The 17,877-nt window shown below is 39.2% G+C and overlaps 2 protein-coding genes across 2 annotated transcripts; one reads left to right on the plus strand and one right to left on the minus strand.

The window, feature by feature from the left end:
- The first annotated feature begins 2,500 nt into the window (after nt 1–2,500).
- Nucleotides 2,501–7,901, plus strand: LOC139948772 (actin-5-like). Its single transcript, XM_071947091.1, has 6 exons — nt 2,501–2,640; nt 3,350–3,489; nt 4,076–4,315; nt 5,531–5,774; nt 6,090–6,208; nt 6,627–7,901. The coding sequence occupies exons 2-6, from the start codon at nt 3,373–3,375 to the stop codon at nt 7,023–7,025; spliced, it is 1,119 nt and encodes a 372-aa protein (XP_071803192.1). The 5' UTR covers nt 2,501–2,640; nt 3,350–3,372; the 3' UTR covers nt 7,026–7,901.
- Nucleotides 7,902–8,655: 754 nt separating this feature from the next.
- LOC139948771 (actin, cytoplasmic-like) lies at nt 8,656–16,065 on the minus strand. The gene is made up of 5 exons (XM_071947090.1): nt 15,982–16,065; nt 11,211–11,376; nt 10,358–10,597; nt 9,571–9,817; nt 8,656–9,307 (listed from the first exon to the last, which is right to left on the minus strand). Exons 2-5 carry the CDS (start codon nt 11,334–11,336, stop codon nt 8,790–8,792), a joined length of 1,131 nt encoding a protein of 376 aa, XP_071803191.1. The 5' UTR covers nt 11,337–11,376; nt 15,982–16,065; the 3' UTR covers nt 8,656–8,789.
- Nucleotides 16,066–17,877: the final 1,812 nt, after the last annotated feature.

Raw genomic sequence — 17,877 nt, forward strand, 5'->3', positions numbered from 1 at the left:
ATGGTTTCAGTGTAAAACAAAAAAATGTGGCATTGCAAAGCCTAGATAGCTATTGCGTCCTCGCACCATCCGCAAATTTGGACGTCCCGCCCCCCCCCCCCCCCGCATTATCATCTATACCAAAGATGACATTTTCATTAAATCGGTTTCGATAAACACACCGGGACCTGTTTCGGTTTCATGTTGAACTGCCATTATTTATTTTTAAAAGAGGCACTTTTAAAAGCCTGGGTCACTTTACAGAGCCGCTTAAAGGTAAAGTTTGCTTTGGGTTTCTATAACGTCGAATGTTTTTGTCCCCTTTTTTTTCTTTTTCTTCTCTCGATTGGAGTTATAAGACTCCGTTTATTCACGCTCATAAATATCTCATCATTCACTAACAAAACATTCCAAAACTTATTTACAAATTAAAGGAATGAAAGTAGTTAATATATACAGAGATTAGGTTGCCTAGAGATATATACAAAACAAATGGGAGGGGAGTCAATAATTACATATAAATGTGTATACAATATAGCTAAAAATTTAATGTGAAAAGTTCGTTTTAAAGGCACTGGTAATCACTATCGGTAATTACTCGAAACAATTTTGCATAAAAACGTAATTGTTAACGATCAATGGAGAGCTGTTTATAATATAAAACATTGTGAGAAACGGCTCCCTCTGAAGTAACGTAGTTTTTGAGAAAGAAGTAATTTCTTACTAAAAATATTTAAATTTAATTTCGAGACCTCGGAATTAGATTTTGAGGTCTCTCCATCAAGCATCTGAAGGAACACAACTTGTGCGACAAGGGTGTTTTTCTTCCATTGCTCTCTCACAACTTCGACGACCAACTGAGCTCAAATTTTCAGATTTGTCATCTTATGCATATGTTGAGATACACCAAGTGAGAAGACCAATTGTGTCCAGTTTCTTTAAAGAGCACTTCAAAAGCATTGGTAAATTTTAATACAGAGCTGCTTAAAGGCAAAGGCAAAGTATAACTTTGGTTTTTGGAACTGTTCAATTGTTTTAATATTTATAAAAATACTTGTGAAAAAGTTAGTTTCAAAAGTTTTTTTTTTTTTTTTTTTTAACATATCGCCGGTGTCAGATGCAATTGTGTCCGCCATGCAATACTGTCCGTGCGAGCGTGCATGCACTGAACCGACGTATATGCAGCATGAATACTCACGTATTTTAGGATTGCAGCGAAATACCCAACGGCCGAACATATCCATGTCATTCATGACAAGCACTTAGCTTGTTAAAAAAATGGCGAACGTGTTCCCCCTCGACCAAGGGCGTTTAATTTACTGCAAGGACAGTTTTGCACGGGGCGGACACAACTGCATATGCAAATGTGTCTGGGCGGACACAATTGCATTATGCAGCAGCGTCCGGGCGGACACGATTGCATAATGCAAACCCGTCCGGCGAACATTATTGCTTCATTATTGTATATGCAATAATGTCCTCTGGATAGTATTGCATAGAGAACATAATTGCATGCGACACCAGCAATCCGGAGCGATTATGTCCACGCAAGAAAAATAATCCCTAATAACAGGATACACAATCTGAGAAACGTTACTGACAGTAACCGAAGAGCTCCCCTTACGCCCATAGATGTTTACCTCCCAGCCTCGTTTTAATCATGAATGGGAGCAAAATGAGTTTACCTTCGATGCGAGGCCAGGTTGATCAAAAGTAGGATTGGAAGTCAGCCGGTTGAAGTTCAGATCCGGTTGTGCCACAAAAAAAGTTTAAAGGGGCACTCGTACCGCAACAAAACTACTCAGCAAAACAATTAACAAGTAAGCAGAATCATAGGTATAGGCCCAACACTGCAAAAGTTGGGCTGACACCAATCTCGGTAGCCTAGTTGGTAAGACACTGCCCTACAATTGCAAGGGTCGTGGGCTCGAATCCCACCCGAGTAATACTCTCTACATGTAAAAGAGTGAAAAACACCACTCTTTTCATTTCGAGCTGTCCCTCATATGGCTCTTCAAAAAGAGTGGTGGTTATTTCACTCTTTTAGAGGGGTTTCACTCCAGGACAGACTGAAAAATCACTCAAAAAGATGCAAACTTCAATCTAAAAGAGTGGAAGACCACTCGAAAAAAGAGTTGTCCTTCATATGGCTCTTGAAAAAGAGAGTATATGCCTGTGATATTTTTTCTTGGGACTCGGGAAAGTACTGAGTATCCAGTGCTAAAACACATCGGTGTATGGGTAAAAACCCAAATTAATATTCTTTGTCATCATCATCTTTCGTCCTTGGATGGAATAATCCTAATGCAAATATAACTTCTATTTTTTAATAAATACCTTTGTGTAGACACCACACAAAATTAAAAAAAAATACAACATAAAGGGTGACTTTAAACATCTGGATATTTATTAAAAACTCAAATTTCCTCCTTGGTCGGTTTTGTGAAGACGGAAACCAAACCCGGTGAAGGTTGAGGGTTTGGCTACCTTCATCAGGAGGTCAAATACACAATGGTTTAATAGCAGTTTGGGCTTGTAATTATCGCCTGCTTCAATAGAGATTGGTCGCCATTTTGGATCGGGTTTTGAACGCAAGGTTTGTTGCAGTTTCGCTTTTTTACTTCATGCGAAATACACGAAGCTGCAGATTTGTGTTCAGAGGTGAGTATGCATTACATTGTGTGGGAAATTGTTTTAAAATTAAAGCTCAACTTGAATGGGTAGATAAATATTTGCATGTAACTACGGTGTACGTTCCAAACATGAACGTGGTAAATTTTCTGTGGTGTCAGGTCATTCGTATGCTTTTGTGATACGCAATTTGGGATAATGTTTTGTGTTTGAAGAATGAGAAGAAATTTCGTTTCGATGAGAAGAAGTTCTAATCTTACAAAAATATTTTGAATCAATCTTTATGTTGAAATAGACTCGACTGTATAATGGACAAAGTTTGTAGTTTGACATCTTCAGAATAATTAGAGCGATTTTGTTTTCGTAAGTTGTGAGAGTCTACATGGTTATACCCGTCCTGTAGGCCTATAGGTGAATAAATTTGTGTTTTGCCGTTTTGTTTTGGGTGTTTGTATGTTGGGGTGTTTGTTTTTGTGTTTCAGGGGTTTAAACCAGTATAATAGTCTGTATGTTGAAAAAATGCTATGGTGGACAGTAGATGGTTTGTACTGCTAATTTCTATTTTGTGTTTTGCAATGTTTGTTTTTGAATGATGGGGTGTTTGTTTTGTCTTTCGGGACCTAGTGTTTTTTGACATCTTCAAATCTGAAAATTTATAAAGTGCTTGGTGTGTTTATTAATTTTCGTGTGTTGCAGTTTTGTTTATTAGGATGTTGGTGTAAAGTTGGAATGTTTGTAGTTGTGTTTCAGAGGCGTTGAAGGATGAACCGAACTCCGACCATTGTGATTGACAGCGGGTCGTTTCTGACCAGGGTGGGGCTTTCTGGTCGTGATGTTCCCGAGGATACTTTCCACACTGTTGTTGGAAGGCCAAAAGCGGTAAGGACATTAGATTCAGTGGGATTATGGTGAACACCATTGGATTACGCAGATGAGTGCTAGACTTGGTTCAAGTCCCGTTCTGAGAAATCCCGAGAATGCATGTCCAGCGCGAAACAAGTTAAGGAATGCAGAGCATCACAAACCAATAGTTTTCTGTGGCGATGGCACAGGATTAGGACTTGAGTCAAGTCTAGGTGGCGACGGTGAATACAGGATACTAAACCTCTATCATTGCAATAATGTGTCCACCGTGTCTCCCAAGGTTTATTCAATTCAACAAAATATAGGCCTATAACAAGTTTATTATTTCGTAAACATTCTACAGCCTGCACAGAACGCATTAATGCAGCTGTCAAACCTGGTCAAAGCTGGTAAAACCATGCAGGAATAAATTTATTCCTCCATGGTCAAACAGATATGAATTCTTAAAACGATGGACCATAATCCCCCCACCACCACCCACCACATATGAAAAAGTGAACGGGACCCGATTAACTGTTGATTGTGCTAATACACGTGTTTCGGGTAGTAGAGGTGTAAACGGCAATTTTTGTGCTAAAATTACAACTGTTTATTCCGACAGGGAGCGGGGCAGGACACTATCTTCGTGGGGGGAGAGGCGTTCGAGAACCGGGCGACTCTCTCCCTGAGTTACCCGCTGGATAAATACAGCATCACGGACATGGACGACATGAATCGTATATGGGAATTCTGCTTCGTCGATGTCATGGGGTGTGATTCGATTGCTGAGGTACCGGTGATGTTGACGGATGGACCCGTCGAGACTGAGATAAAGACCAAGAACAGGGCCAAGATGGCAGAGGTTGGAGTCAAAGTCATAAATAAATTTTTATTTTTCATTTTTTTATGATTTTGTTTTGTATCATTACAAAGGCGCTCTACCAATCTTTAGCCCTATGTTGACGGTCTCAAATATTTTTTGATGACAGTGTTCATAATTTTGTCATGACAGCCCTGTTTAATTTGTATATTCCTTGTGTATTAGTATCTAACTCTAGGAGTTAAAGTAATTTTGAGAGCCAGTAAAAATTTCACGAGTTTTATTTATATTTATTTATTAAATAATCAATTTATTTGTTTATTTATACATTCATTTATTTACATTTATTGTTTGCTAACTGATTCACTCACCACTTTATATGTTTATTCAATGATTTACATCTTTTAATTATAATTTATGTCAATTAATTTTCATCAAGATATTTGGTAAATTTGACATTTTTTAAAAATTGTTTTAAGGGTATTGCAATATCTAAAACCAAGTATACGAAATGCCTAAATATGAATGCCGTAACCACAGTGGATTCAACATTGATGCAAGTTCACACCATTTCCTTGCCCTATGTTCACACCAACCATATAATAATTCGGGCAGTAATTGCCTTCGAGAGGATTGGACAATGCTGTTCTCATAGTGGGGCAAGGTGTAACACAAGAGAAAAGACCGTCACGGCCTTTTCTCTTTGGGTTTAACCCTCTATTGTGTCTTCATTATGCGCCTGGAATCTCAGGAATTCTTTACAGGATATTAAGGGTGTGGCTACTTCTTTTCAAGTGTACGACCACCAGCCATTTTGAAGTTTGTTTGAAACACCACAGTGGGTGAGTTCGTTTAGATTCCCTGGGTCGACTCCGGTCTTCCCCCCGATGCGTTCGAATAGCTTTGATGTCATTCCGGGGGCTCACCCGGGTCAGCCCCCAGTGCCCTGTTTGTGGAGTGGGTCGCTTTGGGGGCTGGCCCAAGGTGCATGACGTCACTACGAGAGCGGTGAGTGGTCGTTCATTTAGTTCTTGAGTCAGGGGCTCACCTGAGTGAGCACCGCGGGGTAGACCCAGGGAAGCTTATCGAACACACCAAGTGTTGAGGTTTGGATTAAATCTGTCTGTATCTAGGCCTACACCCAAACCCAACAGTGCAATTCTAACGTGTCCGCCTTATCTCAAAAAGGCCCAGGGGCTGGACTAATTTGAGCTTTTGAGGCGTAATCGTTGCCAAGTTTGACTGTTTTCTCTTCAGAGCATATTTGAGACCCACAACGCGCCGTCATTCTACGTTGCACTCCAGCCGCACCTCGCCCTTCAGAGCATCGAGAAAACCACGGGATTGGTTCTCGATATTGGAGACAGCATGGTCAGTTCGGTTCCTGTCGTTGATGGCGTTGTTGTGACATCAGGTATCGTCACGATGGATGGCGTAGCCGGTCGGCAGATGACAGACTACCTGGCGAAGCTGTTGAATGAACAAGATGGCGTCTCAATAAGTAAGTTTATTGGTGTATTGATCTTATGGTTGTTTCTTGCATAACTGCCTCTTGCTCTATGCATGTTCTATGCATGTACATGTATTCATGTTCGTATTCCTTCATGATGTACTTCCAAGTAAAAATGACAAAACAAACATAAAAATGACAACATTGAGGCATGTGGCGGTCTCACACCCAGACTCTCTAGCCCAACATGGTTCTGCACACTGATCTCTGTGATACTAGAGATCAGTGGTACTGCACCATGTTCACATTACACCCGTGTGTACGCCTTGTATTGAAATCTCGTTTGTTCTCGGCAAATCTCCTCAGCCGACCGCGAGACTATCAGTGCCATAAAGGAGAAGCACAGCTACATCGCGTGGGACTACGAGGGGGAGTTCAACCTGTCGGGATGTAAAGCCGTGGATTACACCCTGCCTGACGGACAGGTAAGAAACACCCCCTTATAATAATAGTATAGTCTGGTTAATTTAATTAGATTAGAAATATTACAGAATTTGTAGCGACAAAAACTTGTCTAAGACCACACATTTGTATATGAAATGTCATATTTGATAAGACCACAAAATTTAATTTACATATGAAATGTCATATTTTGACAAGGCCACAAAAGAATGTATTTTCCGTGTTGAGTTTATCGCTCTACAATGAGCGTTTTAATTCATTTCTTTTTTGGTATCGATGTCATGCAACATGTGTTTTCACATCTTTATCTCGTGAACGATTTTCGTTTCCTGCCACCACTTTTATATTTGTTTATCAAAAAGAAATATCTCATTGAGTATATTGGATACTAATTTATTTCATAACAAATGAAAATTGTTAAAATGATGTACAACTTCGTAGGTGATATCACTGGGAACCGAGCGATTCCGATGTGCCGAACCCCTCTTCCGAAGCTCGCTTCTCGCTGGTACGGAAACTGACAAAGGAGTACACAAAATGGCGCACGAAAGCATCCAACAATGCGACGAGTCCGCACGGGGCGCCCTCTACGAAAACATCGTGTTAGCCGGTGGTTCTAGTTGTACCAGCCACCTTCCACAGCGCCTTAAGAAGGAAATACAAGCCCTGGCTGGGGCGGAGACTAATGTGAAAGTGTTGACTGCACCCACAAGGGCGTGGTCGGCTTGGCTGGGCGGCTCCTTCTTCGCCTCGGAGGAGAATTTCCCCGAGTTGGCGGTGAGCAGGAAAGAGTACCAGGAACATGGAGTGGATATAATCAATGCAAAATGCACAAATTGATCTGGGTATCTAAGCCCCCTCCTTTTCCGGTATCAAAATAGTTTGAATTGTTGACAATTCCAAAAATATATATATATAAGAAAAACAAAATGTTTCCCAACCTGTCAGTTAATTCACTGTTTTTTTTTAATTTCAGTCCATAGCTATGATTACGCAGATTAAAATACAAAATAAAATGAATGTTGTTAACTGCTGCGGAAATTGACTTCTTAATTCGACCATTATCATCCAAAAAAAAAGAGTGTTTTATTTCGAATTAAAATTTAATGCGTTTTGGGAATGTCTTTCATTGCTGTCAAACCATGTCATATGATTTATCTTCAATATTGTAACATTTGTATGCAACATTTGGACAGTTTTGCAATAACGATAGTTGTTGATGATCATCTGATATAAATTGACACTCCACTATTTGGTTGGCAAAACGAGGGATTACAATCACACTTATTTTTCTGTGGGGGTATGTTGGCGTGACGCAACCGCGTTTGTGCATCCTATAGTATACACAATGTAATTTGCATATTTCATGAGAAAGGCTAATCGGAATTCCATGTTCAATATAAGTAATAACAAATAATTATATGAACAGTTATTTTTGAATGTATATTCCATCTGAATGCAGTCGGTATTTTCCCTATTGAAACCACATATCAATATATTTGCCTCAACTTTATGTATAACTTTATATCAAAATAATTGTTTCTTCTCTGCACATAGGAGTACAATTATCTTCTTTGCCGTTCTAATTGATTGTTTTTTTGTATATTTTTTTTATGGTGCAACTTTCCAGTTTATATTTTAATTTTAACCCAAATAAAGTACTCAATTTCTCAAGTTCATCAGAAAGTCTCTCTGGTTGCAAGTTGGCTTTGTGTATTTTGTCTTAGCATATCTTTGTATTAGCTGTTTATGTTAATTTCATGCAATGAAATTGTGAAGTTGCAAAATAAAAGCGGAACAACAAAACGGCAACAATTGTGTCTTTAACTTGAGTTTTATTTTTTACTTTCTAAAGTGTGAGGAATACATCATATTGTGAATACATTATTTGTATGGTACAATTATCGAAAAGCAGTAAATATTAAAGCACAATGAGTATGACGTCACAACCCGAAACACTTTACTCCACGCTGTTCGAAGTCGAAAGAAGTAGCGTCACTGACTGACGTGCAAGTTAATATACTAAATCGCAATCTTTAAAAATTTCCAGTGTAAAATTACGGTGGGTTTTGGGCTAATTCTCCACGTTATTTTGAAATCGTACAATTGATCTGTCGAGTAACAAAATGCACACCAATCAGAAAGTGTATAAAGGAAATGGTGTAAGAGTTTTTATCTTAGCATTTTTAAACCAACCACAAATGAAGCCTTTACGTAGACTAAACTCATCGTGATTCGAACGCAAGACTTGCAGTCACAAGGTTGTGGGTTAGAATCCTATAGTACCAAGCTAACCGCCATGATTTTACAATGATTAGAATAATACTTCCTGAATCATAATTTATTGGTTTGTGCAATTCATAATCGTAGACGATAAACCAATGTTTGTGTGTGAGAAATTGGCCATTGCCAGCTTGACGTTTATATCCCCTTATGGGAGCTTTGCTGAGTTCCCTTTATGGGAAGATTTTCTAAACAAACTTGTGCTGTAACCCTGTAACACAATGCTTTTTTTTAACTACCCTTGTAATGTCACAACTGAGAAATAGAAAAATAGTTTTTAGCCACTTTGTGTTCAGGCAGTTTGTTTAGAATAAGCTTAGTTTAGAAGCACTTGCGGTGAACAATGCTGGGGCCAGACTCGTCATACTCCTGCTTGCTGATCCACATCTGTTGGAAGGTGGACAGGGAGGCAAGGATGGAGCCACCGATCCATACGGAGTACTTTCTCTCTGGGGGAGCGATGATCTTGATCTTCATTGTGGGTGGGGCAAGGGCTGTGACTTCCTTCTGCATCCTGTCGGCGATGCCGGGGAACATGGTGGAACCACCGGAGAGGACAGTGTTGGCGTACAGGTCCTTACGGATGTCCACGTCGCACTTCATGATGCTGTTGTATGTGGTCTCGTGGATACCGGCACTTTCCATGCCAAGGAAGGCCGGCTGGAACATGGCCTCCGGGGACCTGAAACGCTCGTTGCCGATGGTGATGACCTGACCGTCGGGGAGCTCGTAGCTCTTCTCCAGGGAGGAGCTTGAAGCAGCGGTCTGCATCTCCTGCTCGAAGTCGAGGGCAACGTAGCAGAGTTTCTCCTTGATGTCACGAACGATTTCACGCTCGGCTGCAAAGTCAAGAAAATGTAAAATTGAAACAAGCACAAACAGTAATTGCAAGGTTGAATGTTTGTTTAAAGGTCAGAAGAATTTGAGGTGTATGAGCATGGCTGTAAACACGACAGGTGTGCTATCTTTTTCAGTTTCAAATTTAAACTTTGTTTGAACTTTCATAATTTCGATCACAAGTTGGACAGTTTGTGTGAACACAAATTATGATTTGATTGAAGAAAAAAAAACACGAATTCATATATTATTATTTGAGACTCACCAGTTGTTGTGAAGGAGTATCCACGCTCTGTGAGGATCTTCATCAGGTAGTCGGTCAAGTCACGACCGGCCAAGTCCAGACGGAGGATGGCGTGGGGGAGGGCGTATCCCTCGTAGATGGGCACAGTGTGAGAGACACCGTCACCAGAGTCGAAGACGATTCCGGTGGTACGACCAGAGGCGTACAGGGAGAGTACAGCCTGGATGGCCACGTACATGGCGGGTGTGTTGAAGGTCTCGAACATGATCTGCAACAATTAAAGCAAAAGGAAAAATTGATTACAATCATGTCAGTTCATTCACGGCAAATTGTCAAAGAATCAATTAAACTTCAGAACAACTCGGTATAGGACTTTTTTTATGAAATGCTGGTTGAAAATGTCAACTTGAGAAACAACTTGGTGGGACTTTTTGGGTTGCATATTATGACGTCATTGACCACCATCTTTGATGTAAAACAATGCAACAATGATAGAAAATTATAGCTTTTCACAAGTGCACTTCGTCAAAGATGGCGGCCAATGCAAGAAGTATATTGTCCAAGAGTCAAAACTTGCTGGGACTTTTTGTTGTAGTGAAATGTTGGTTGAGAAATTCAACTTCAGAAACAACTTGGTGGGACTTTGGTTTTAGTGAAATGCTGGTTGAGAAATTCAACTTCAGAAACAACTAGGTGGGACTTTTGTTTGAGTGAAATGCTGGTTGAGAAATTCAACTTCAGAAATAACTTTGTGGGACTTTTCTTTAGTGAAAATAATGTCGTTTGAGAAATTCGTCAAGATATTCACCTGTGTCATCTTTTCTCTGTTGGCTTTGGGGTTAAGGGGGGCCTCAGTCAGGAGCACGGGGTGTTCCTCTGGTGCCACACGCAACTCATTGTAGAAGGTGTGATGCCAGATCTTCTCCATATCGTCCCAGTTAGTAACGATACCGTGCTCGATGGGATACTTAAGGGTCAGGATACCTCTCTTGCTCTGGGCTTCATCTCCCACGTAGCTGTCCTTCTGTCCCATACCAACCATCACACCCTACACAAAAACAATAGGTATTTAATTAAAAATGAAAACACAAAGTAAAGCTTTGGTTCAAAGTAAAACAAATCAACGGGTTTCAGTTCAAATTCCAATTGAAGAGTTTGCTTTTGCAGAAGAACTTATTTCAAGAAAGCTTTTGGATGGTTTTGAAGAATGCAACAACGCTAAAATGTTTTCAGACTTCTGCAATTTTCTTGTGGAAAAATGAGAGATGAGTTTTACCAACCATTACCGCCTATGAAAACATATGGTTAGTTCAGATACGCAATTTATAGTCTATGATTCGGCTTAGTGGGATCACAGATTGCAGCAGTTCAAAGAGACCTTGTGACTGGTGTAGAACAACATAGCTTCGGTTTCACGAAAGACTTGATGGATGGTTTTAGTAGAATAACCTTCTTTCAAGAAAGCTTCAGGATGGTTTGGGAAAATAAGTTAGTTCAAGAAAGCTATTGCATTGTTTCGGAGATGCAATTATACTGCTCAATGTCATAATACTTTTATTTCACGAAAATATTGGGAATATTTTGGAGCATGAAACAACCACATAATGTCTTCAGACTTCTTTGATGTTTTTTTTTATGGTAGAATGAGAGATGAGGTTTACCTGGTGACGGGGTCTTCCTACGATGGATGGGAAGACAGCTCTTGGGGCATCGTCTCCGGCGAAACCGGCCTTGCACATACCGGAGCCATTGTCAATGACAAGGGCTGCTACGTCATCGTCACACATAGTGGTGGTGTGTCTTTTGTCTTGACCTTGGGAAAATGATCTGGAAAGAGGACAAGTCAATATTTTTATACAATTTATTTTATTTTAAATATAATCTGGGAGCCTTGAATTGTTTTAACAAAAATGCAATACCCCCCCCCCACACAAAAAAAATATATATAAAAAAATCACACAAACATTTCAAAAACGCCTTGTAAAAATACTTATGTGACTACACATTAAAGCTGACAAAAATAGTCGCACTAGTGTTCACTTTTTGTGTGATCAATCATAAACTGTACATTATAATAACAAATGCAAATTTGGGCTTTATCTGCAGTGCGAATCAGGAGAAAATATTGAGGGAAAAAACACTGTTTTCTTTTTGATGAGGGTGTTAGATACAATTTTCAATAACAATTGTTTTAGTATGAATTTTATAATCACCAAGATTTTAGACTAAAATTAAATAACGATTTTGTTGTCCTTACCAACCCTGTTTATGACACTACAGCCTGAAATTGTGAGGTTTCTCTCACTTTAGTAACGCCACTTTGTTATGAGTTAAAAACTAATCAAATAAAATTTAATAAAACATACATCCGATGAAAATCGAAGTCACAACAAAGAACTTTGTGTTTAAAATTATTGTGTCAAAAAAGGAAACAACAAATTTATTGTTCACGTCGAATATTAGCGAATTGACATAATGTGGTTATTCTATCCATGCTTGCCGTGTATTTTATTCAGCGCTGTCTAATTATCTTGACAGCCCTCGCCAAATTATGAACAAAGGGTAGCAATTAGGGTCGGACAATAAATTCAAATTTCCTGAGTCTTTTGTGGTCTGGCAGCGATAAAACATAATTGCCAATTATGTTCCAGAAATGGTTATTTCCTCCTAATTTCCCTTGAGAGAAAAACCAAATGGCGACCATTCTCATCAGCCCTTTGTATTCATTGGTTAAAGTTATATGGGGACATATAAGAAGAATTTGATGTTTTATTTCCACAATTCCATATAAATTGTTTCCTGTTATGTCTCCCCTCCATAAAGCTTCCGGTGTATTAGTATAGTGAAAGGGTCTGACTGTATACTGGTAACCACTCTTAAAGGCAGTGGACATTATTGGTAATTACTCAAAATAATTATTAGCATAAAACCTTACTTGGTAACGAGTAATGGGGAGAGGTTGATGGTATAAAACATTGTGAGAAACGGTTCCCTCTGAAGTGACATAGTTTTCGAGAAAGAAGTACTTTTCCACGAATTTGATTTCGAGACCTCAGATTTAGAATTTGAGGTCTCGAAATCAACCATCTAAACGCACACAACTTTGTATTAAAACAAGGGTGTTTTTTTTCTTATAGCCTATTATGGGTGAAAGCATAAACTCTTTATTTTATGGAGATGGCATTGTCCAATTCTTATCGACTTTTGATATTATGAAGGGGGCACATCTCAAAACTTGTCCAGCTTTTACTTTCATAACTCTTGGATTTATGTGGAAATGACAGAAAATGCGAACTTTCCCATAATATGACCAGTGCAGTATCTTGCCTGCCAGACGAGCCAAAGAATGTACAAGGTCACACTTGTTGTAAACAAAGTTCACATGGTCTATATAAATGCAGTTATCACTTTTTTCCCCCAAATTTGAATCTGGAAAGCGTTACTAACAGTAACACTTCTCAGCTTGTGAATTCAAAATGCAGAGTTTTTTTCTGCGTGGACATATGAAACTGCTCTACATTTTCGGCAATATATCTCAAAAACGCTACCAGGTTATTTTTATGGTGTTTATATACAACTATTGAAACAAACAGTGGGTTTCAGTTACCAAAAGTATACAATCCCTAAAAGCCGGCTGGCCGCAGGTCGACCTTGCGTCAACCAAAAACAGTGGGCGACTGACTTTTTAGGATCACACTGCGCCTGAGCTACTAAGACCATCGGGAACTTTTCAGTCGGCGATTATTTACGACCTGAGCGTATATAACTGCGATGATTTTAAAATCTGAAACAGTCGCCGCTCGAAAAAATAAACAGTCGCAAGAGTAGAACAAATTCGACTTGTACGACGTGATAGTCGCAGGCGCACGATTTCTCAGTTGTTGTGACCAGGGCCCAGTTTCATAGAGCTGCTTAAGCACACAATTTTGCTTAAGCAAAAAAATCCTTGCTTAGTAAAATCAGATTACCGGCCAAGACCCCACTCAATTGTTAGGCAAAGTAAACAACAGCTAAATACCAGTAACAAGCAATGTATATGGCATGACATTTTGGCCAGTAACATGTGTAAAATCAGCGAGCTATTTTCTTGCTTATAAGCAGCTCTATGAAATTGGGCCCTGAGCATATTTTGTCTGCGCATATGCTCAGGGCCCAATTTCATAGAGGTTGCTTAAGCACGAATATAGCTCGCTTATTTTACACACATGTTACTGGCCAAAATGTCATGCCATATACATTGCTTGTGACTGGTATTTAGCTGTTGTTTACTTAGCATAACAATTGAGTGGAGTCTTGGCCGGTAATCTGATTTTACTAAGCAAGAAAATCGTAGGTTGACCTGAGGTCGGCTTAAAGCTGGGTTTTGACCTTTGTAGATGATACCACATTATTTAGCTTGAACTTAAAGCCCCTCAGACAGACTGAGTCGGGTGAGTAGAGTTTCTGTTACCATCCCATGGACGCCAATAAATCAGTGGGAAATTCGCCAACGGAGAAAAAATGAAATATTTGCGGTTGACAATGTATTACAGCCTATTGTAGTGCTTAAAGGACGATAATATACATACACGATTATTTTTTTGGCGGGAGTAGGCCAGTATGGTTCTGTACAGTATAATTCAGGCGTTGAACTTCGCTCTTGAAAGAGCACAGTAATTTCCCTATTATGTAAAGTTAATTAGGGGGCATTTCTGTATTGAGGAAAGTCTAAGTTTGTATTAGGGAAGTGCACCACAGCAAAACGCACAGGGCACCACTGCAACTGATCTGGGCGTCGTGGGTGATTTCGAGGCCTGATAACTGTAGAGGAATGGAAATCGGAAGAGGACAGAAATTTACTTTCAAAAAAGCGGGGAAAATAAAAGTAAGGTTGCTTTGAATCTGTATGGAAACCATTAAAATGTCTATGGGTTGAATATTGCTTAGGCGAGACGGGCCCTTGACCCTTGTGGGCGTGGGTGAATGAAGGATTTGACGTAGCAGTGCCCCACGAGGAATGGGTGTCAAGTAGTGTCTGCTCTCGCCAGCAGTGGAGAGAAAAACAAGTTTGTATTTCGAGTGAATTGTCATGATAGCTCCATGGCCATGACTAAGAGAGAAGTCTCCTGGGGTTTGTTTGTCAGTCATCGGGTAGACTGGTCCATGGTCTGTGAGTCATTGTTAGGGGGGGGGGGGGTCGGTTGTCAGGACTGCGATCCATGCAATTTTACGCAGTGTAGGCATGTTATTATTGAACCGTGTTGACATACACTTGTGATATTTTGATATTTAATTATTAGCATTTAAAATGTTTGTAGTTCAAATTATGAAAATCTCATCGCGATGTGTCTTATCCACAAGTGCATAAACATACACGAGCGATAAAAACGATAAACGATAATATTAATTATTACCTGACATTAGTTGAGGTTTGTGTTGATTGTTGTGTTTCATGTTTTATTGCGTGAAATTCTTGTCCAATTCTAGTTTGCAAATCAATTATGAATCGACTTGAGAATGTGTCTTAAATAATATTGTAAACTTCAACCTCTTGTGGATTCCATCCGCATTGGAAGAGAATCTTCCACAATTCGTGTGGATAATTATACACAAGTGCATTAATTCAAAATAGATTGCGGTGCATAAAAAGGTAAAACATCTGCATTGGTTTTTTTTTTTTAAACTAGCTCTTGTCTCAAAAACTTGATAACATTAGAAGAAAAAATATGACCTTTACCCCAACTATATTTTGTTGTTTAATTTAAGGGTTGTTTTTTTTAACTCAAAAAATTGTCATTAATTGTAACTGTATACGATCCATAACTAGTCGTTCACGAGAGGGCATTATCAACCTAAAAAACTTAAAAATTAAAAAAAATTAAAAACTCGACAAAAGTATTCGTTTATCTCCGTGGTTGCAGAGTCACTCAAAATACCGGTAAAACGGTAAGAACGACTGCTTCCTGGTGTTTCTTAAAGTGAAACCCAGCTGGACCTAGTTTTATGCTTAGCAGTCACAAACTGTGCACACGCAATGGTACTTGGGTTGGTAAATCGTTTTCATTAAGCACAATTTGTCTAGGCTTACAGACAGTCTTTTTGCTTTACAGCTCTTCAAGCTGCTTTACGACATTGAGCTGCTTACAAGCATTAGAGTAAGCAGAACAAAATAGCTTAACAAGTTCTTGCTTGAGCAAAAATTAACAGGAAACTATAGTCACAGATGGTCGGTAACCTTGAACCGGTGTTTAAGCCACATTGATTTGTGCATTGCGTGCTTTTGAAGCAGCGATGGGTAGGCTGTATACAGACTACCTTAAAAACCGAAAGATATTTTATCAAAGTCGAGTTTCTTCACCAAGAAACTTAAATATTATGTGAGCTGTACATTTCACAAAACCATCCACACACACTGTTCTCTTTAAAGTTCATCAGCAGTTATTTTAAACTTACCAGAAAAATAAATTCTCCGCTTCGCTCAACGGCAGCAACCTGTGCGTTTCCCTTGCCTTCTTCAAGAGTGTGCCAGGCGCAAACTCCCCACAACGGTTCATATTGGCTGTTCTCCCTAGCGACCACTGAGCAGTCATGCCCAAATATGGAAATCGCTGCGTTGCTATTTGCATGAGTTGTCCTCGAGCCACGCCCACTTATTTTCATTGAATTATCTTTGTTTTCGAGTCTGTCAAAATCACATCTTATTCCTTCCTCCATGGTCCTGGCAAAAAAAAAAAACATCTTGGCCTAATTTACCGGTTTCATTTTGTGGATCCCAAGAAGTAAACAAACAAACAAACAAACAGACAGACAAACAAGCAAACAAAAGAACATAAACAAAAACTGGACACGACGGAACAAAATGAATTTTCTCAGTCGAGAAACGATTCATGCATTATTTGTTTCTCAGAAATATTTTGAGTGAAAAAAAACCCTAATCAAAACCATTTTACTTCGTTCGAGCTTCGAAGGGAATGTCTCAAAATAGGTCATACTTTATGGACAATGGGCACTATTGGTAATGTCAAAGAACAGTCTTCACAGTTGGTGTATCTCAACATTATGCATACAATAACAAACCTGTGAAAATTTGAGCTGAATCAGTCGTCGAAGAAAAATACACCCTTGTCACACGAAGTTGTGTGCTTTCATATGTTTGACTTCGAGACCTCAAATTCTAAATCTGAGGTGATAAAATCAGATTCGTGGTAAATTACTTCTTTCTCGAAAACTACGTCACTTCAGAGGGAGTGGTTTCTTACAATGTTTTATAGTAATTACCAATATTGTCCACTGCCTTTAACTCAAAAGCTAGTGCTTCAGTAGGCATAAGTTTGTATCGAAAAGGCATAGTTTTATTCATTAGTATATAAAATACCAATAAGCACAACACCTTGCTACGCACAGCAAAAATTCTTCTTATAATAATAGCAGAGACAGCTAGTTTCCAACCAATAACGTTTATAATATTATGGTGAGCAGCATTTCTGCTAACAACTTTCTGAAATTGGACACAATTTCTCATCGGGTAGTAAATCAGGCGAACTTGGCTAGGGCTAGTGGCTGCAGCAATAACAATGAAAAACATAATAGCGACCCCGGACTAGCCTAAGCCGTAAGTCAGACACACGCTCACTGTGGGGAGTGAATAAGGAAATTAAAAAAAGGTGTTTTTTAAAACACTATGATTATTTTCCATGAAAACCCAGGGTAGCCTCTTCCATATTTAGTAACCGGTTATTGTAACCGGATTTGTTTATCAAGTAAGATATCGAATTCCTTTTTTGGTCATAAGCAAAATAAATGGGCGGGGCATCAGTTTACCATTAGTTGACTGTTTGTCAGTGGAGTGGGGGGGGGGTGTCAGGGCAGCCTTTACGCTATTGACCGGAGGCAGAATTGTCATCATAATTGTTTTGGTTCATTGCCAATTGCTAAACTTGGTCATTATTTACAAATTAACGGGCGTAGCTTCAGACTTCTATGTTTAGGCGCAGTTCTTCATTGTCAAATTGTGGTTACTCTAACATTGAATGTCTTATTTTTTTTCCTTCTCCCTGGTACCAAGAAATTGCAAGAACCTTGAACTGCTCTCTTGAAGATACGACACGAGCAACGTAGCCTCGTAGTTTTTCGTAGGCACACATCGTTCTGACATAACCCTTTAGTCCCTGCACCGCCCGAGTTTGCTGAAATCCAATTTCTCAAGATTCTTGCAGTAAATTACTGGAATCGTAGTTCAAATTTTAAAAGATAGCCATGGCTTAATGTGTATGCACAATTTTTTACCCTTTCGGTAATATTTGTATAAAAGTACAAGTTCTCATGGGAACAATAAATGCCTCTCGTTAA

This window comes from Asterias amurensis, chromosome 16 (assembly GCF_032118995.1).
Source record: "Asterias amurensis chromosome 16, ASM3211899v1".
Lineage (NCBI taxonomy): Eukaryota > Metazoa > Echinodermata > Asteroidea > Forcipulatida > Asteriidae > Asterias > Asterias amurensis.